Below are 3,486 nucleotides of genomic sequence, written 5' to 3' on the forward strand. Positions count from 1 at the left end.
GAATCGTTAAGCAGAATCAAAATCAAAATGCACGCGTCTTATCGAATACCCGGTTCTTGGAAATTTGGAACCGGTTCTAAAATGGAACCGGTTTTCGATACCCAACCCTACCGCCAACACAGTCTATCGCAGCAAGCCTACTGTTTATGAATATTCAGCAATGTGGTTTCTATATCAAAGTTCATAATAACATTATTTTCATGCCAGTTCTCATTACTGTAATGTGACTGGGTTTTGTTCCTCGTTGCTCATTTTTCTCAGCTATGCAAAATAATTTATTTAGTGTGCATATTGGTTGTGTTTTAAAATAAATATGAAATGTGTCCGTCTTGGAAGGGACTGAGCCTTACAGTGAGTTTAATATGCCCACAGGTGATTCAGTGGTGCACCCACCATAAAGACGACCCTCCTCCCCCTGAAGACGATGAGAATAAAGAGAAAAGAACGGATGACATCCCCGTGTGGGACCAGGAGTTCCTCAAAGTAGACCAGGGCACCCTCTTCGAACTCATTCTGGTTTGTAAAACTGCTTGTGCTTTGACTGGCAGCGTTCGTTAAAACGGTGCTGTATGCTACAGAACTGAGTCGCAGATCTGATTTCATGCAGGGAAAACAAAGCAAAGTGCATCCTTTTGGATTTTAGGATCAACTGAGTGCTTGAAATTGTAGGATAAACAAATGTGGCGCCCTGCATTTAATGACGCAAAACCAGTTGAGAAGCTAAAAGAAATAAAAGAGAGTGCCTTCTGGTTCTTGAGAAATACCAGAACCCACGGTTGAACATTTAGAAAAGTTCTCACAATTAGTGATGCACCAAAATTACAACTTTGGGTCAAAATGGAAACCAAAAATTCAGGATGCACCTGAAAATACCGTATTGACCCGAATATAAGATGATGTTTTTTTCTTGGAAATGCATCTGAAAAAACGCGGTCGTAATGACCTGAAAAACTGAAAATAAATTTCATAGTCAATTAATCAAATATATTTAACGGTCATTTAACAATAACAATAACAGTAAGCATTGTCATTTTATCAGTAGTAATTACTATGTATGGATCACTTTAGTAGAGTGAGAGTATGTGCTTTGGCTCTGTTCAAAAGCCAAAAAAATGTTCAAAAATGTTTAATATTTTGATATCAGTAAAAAGAGTATAAATAATATTTATTTCGAACATGTAAAATAAATACAATACAAACGAATAAACAAAACAATACAACACAATACAAAACTGTTTTAAATTATACATGTCCGATAGTAATTTTTACATTACAACTGTAAAAATTGTTTGTCTCAGTTTCTTCATTTTAAAGCTAAACCGTTAGGGATGCTCCGATCAGGATTTTTGCAGCCAATACTGAGTACCGATTTTTTGTCATGGTGATCGGCCGATCCCGATGCTTCAAGCTTTATATAACTAATACGTAAGCGCTCTGATCATCATTAACCTTTTTTCAGATGAAGTAATACTACAGATGTTGCCTTTATGTAATGCAAGTATTGTTTTAAGGGTACTAATCACAAAAATTATTAATTATACAGTGAACATTTTAATATGCCTTTAACCCTCGCCAGGAGGTTAAAAAGGGGTTTATGCATAACGCTAAGCATATCAGAATACTTATATAAGACAAAAATAAATACAAACAAAATGGAGCAGTGTGATGCAACCCACCACAAGGTTTATTTAAACATTATCCAATAGTAAACTGTGGAGGACAAAATAAACATTTAATCTTCTAAAATTGAGAAGTCTGTAACTTAAACATTGTCATACAAGTCTGAGGAGAACACGATTAATAAAAAAGGAAAAAAACAGACATTTACACTCCTAAAAGAACAAATTGGAGTAGTTTGATGCAACTCATAAGGTTTAATTTAACATTGTCCAATATTAGACAGAGGACAAAATAAATAGAAACATTTAAACTGCAACATGGAGATGTCTGATGTAACTCATAAGGTTTAATTAAACACTGTCCAATATAAGACTGAAGAGGAAAAAAAGAAATGGAAAGATTTAAACTACTGAAAGAACAAAACGGAGTAGTTTGATCACGGTTATATCCACGGGTCGTGTAGTAAAAAAAATGCATTCTGAATCTAATTATTTGTGGGTGGGTCGCGGGTGGATAAAATAAATCATAGATGATGCAAATATTAACTACATTTTTTTAAATACATTTTTTCATCAGGCAGACGATTTTATTTGCGTGTATGTGTGTTCGCCTGATTGGGAAGTTGCCGTGACAGAAACGGTGACATTCCAGATAAAGTTTGAAAGGAGTAAAGCCTGTGTTAATTAGTGCTGGGCGGTATACCGGTTCATACCGAATACCGGTTTTTATTTTTGTTACGATACGAATTTTGAAAATACCGCAATACCGGTATATGTCGCTTAAACAACATTCGGAACGCTACACTGTTTGAAAGGGGTGTTGCACTGTGGTGAGGGAACAGCTGTATGTGTTACTAAAGCCCTATTCACAGGGGATTAGTATTACGGGGTGACCTCCAATCATTTGTAATAATTGCGGAGGTTGTCTGTAATCTTAATCCCGTGCGAATCGGCCATGTCTGTAATTTGTAAAGTATAAATATGAGCGTAGTTCGTCTGTTAATATGACATGCACTTTTTTTGGTTTGTTGTTTTTTTTAGTTTGTTTCTCAGACGCAGGCAGTGCACTGCATGAGACAAAAAAGTAATATAGCCAAAACAACTGCATAGCCGCTCTTTAGTGTTGATGTTATGCTGATTTTATCAGACGATGCCGCGATTATAAATGAGAGTGACTCCTGGTTAACATGTATTAAAAGGGGTCGTGTTTAGTCACTATTTAGTGTGGTATTTTTTGACAATATTCACTCATCATGACAGTAAAACAGGGCATTCTAAGTCAATATACTGCAGTATTTCCTCTCTCAATCAGTAGAAAATATGGTTAACACCCGGTCATGCATGGAAAAAAAAAATACCGTCTTGTACCGTGAAACCGGTATAATTTTGAAAAATACCGTGATATACATTTTTGGTCATACCGCCCAGCACTAGTGTTAATGCTATTGAGTAGGCTAATATGGCCAAAGAAGATCTTTTGTTTTATAAATAAATGTTCATTTAAAATGTTATGTTACCGTTACCCCTTACGGCTCCGATGAGGTTTTGTTCCGTCCTCCACATGGTGCCAACTCACAAAAGACTGTTTTTAGCCAAGCAGCGCGGAGAGCCGCTTCAGAAACGTGCCGCAGCTGGCCGGTGTAAACACAAGCATTGACTAGAGCGGCCGCGATCAGCTCCGGTTCCCGTGGAGCCGTAATGCGCCGCAGACGCATGCAGAGATGCACAGATCAGCTCTAACGTCACTGAATCTGCTGTTAAAATGAATCATCCATTCATCATATCATCATGCAAAACTAAGAATGTGACGATCGGGTGTGGTTATCTAAATCAGAGAAAAATATAGGCGGGGGGATAATTTATTTGT

General features: G+C 37.0%; 1 protein-coding gene across 1 annotated transcript in view; it reads left to right on the forward strand.

The window, feature by feature from the left end:
- The window catches only part of LOC107661767 (S-phase kinase-associated protein 1), a gene marked incomplete at its 5' end in the record, with an annotated part of 6,484 nt that overhangs the window by 1,263 nt on the left and 1,735 nt on the right, over nt 1–3,486 (forward strand). The window contains one exon of the mRNA XM_016451534.1: nt 373–516. Within this exon, the coding sequence (XP_016307020.1) occupies nt 373–516 (144 nt within the window). The remainder of the gene's footprint in view (nt 1–372; nt 517–3,486) is intronic.

Source organism: Sinocyclocheilus anshuiensis, unplaced genomic scaffold (genome assembly GCF_001515605.1).
Source record: "Sinocyclocheilus anshuiensis isolate Anshui unplaced genomic scaffold, SAMN03320099.WGS_v1.1 scaffold207, whole genome shotgun sequence".
In the NCBI taxonomy this organism is placed as follows: Eukaryota; Metazoa; Chordata; class Actinopteri; order Cypriniformes; family Cyprinidae; genus Sinocyclocheilus; species Sinocyclocheilus anshuiensis.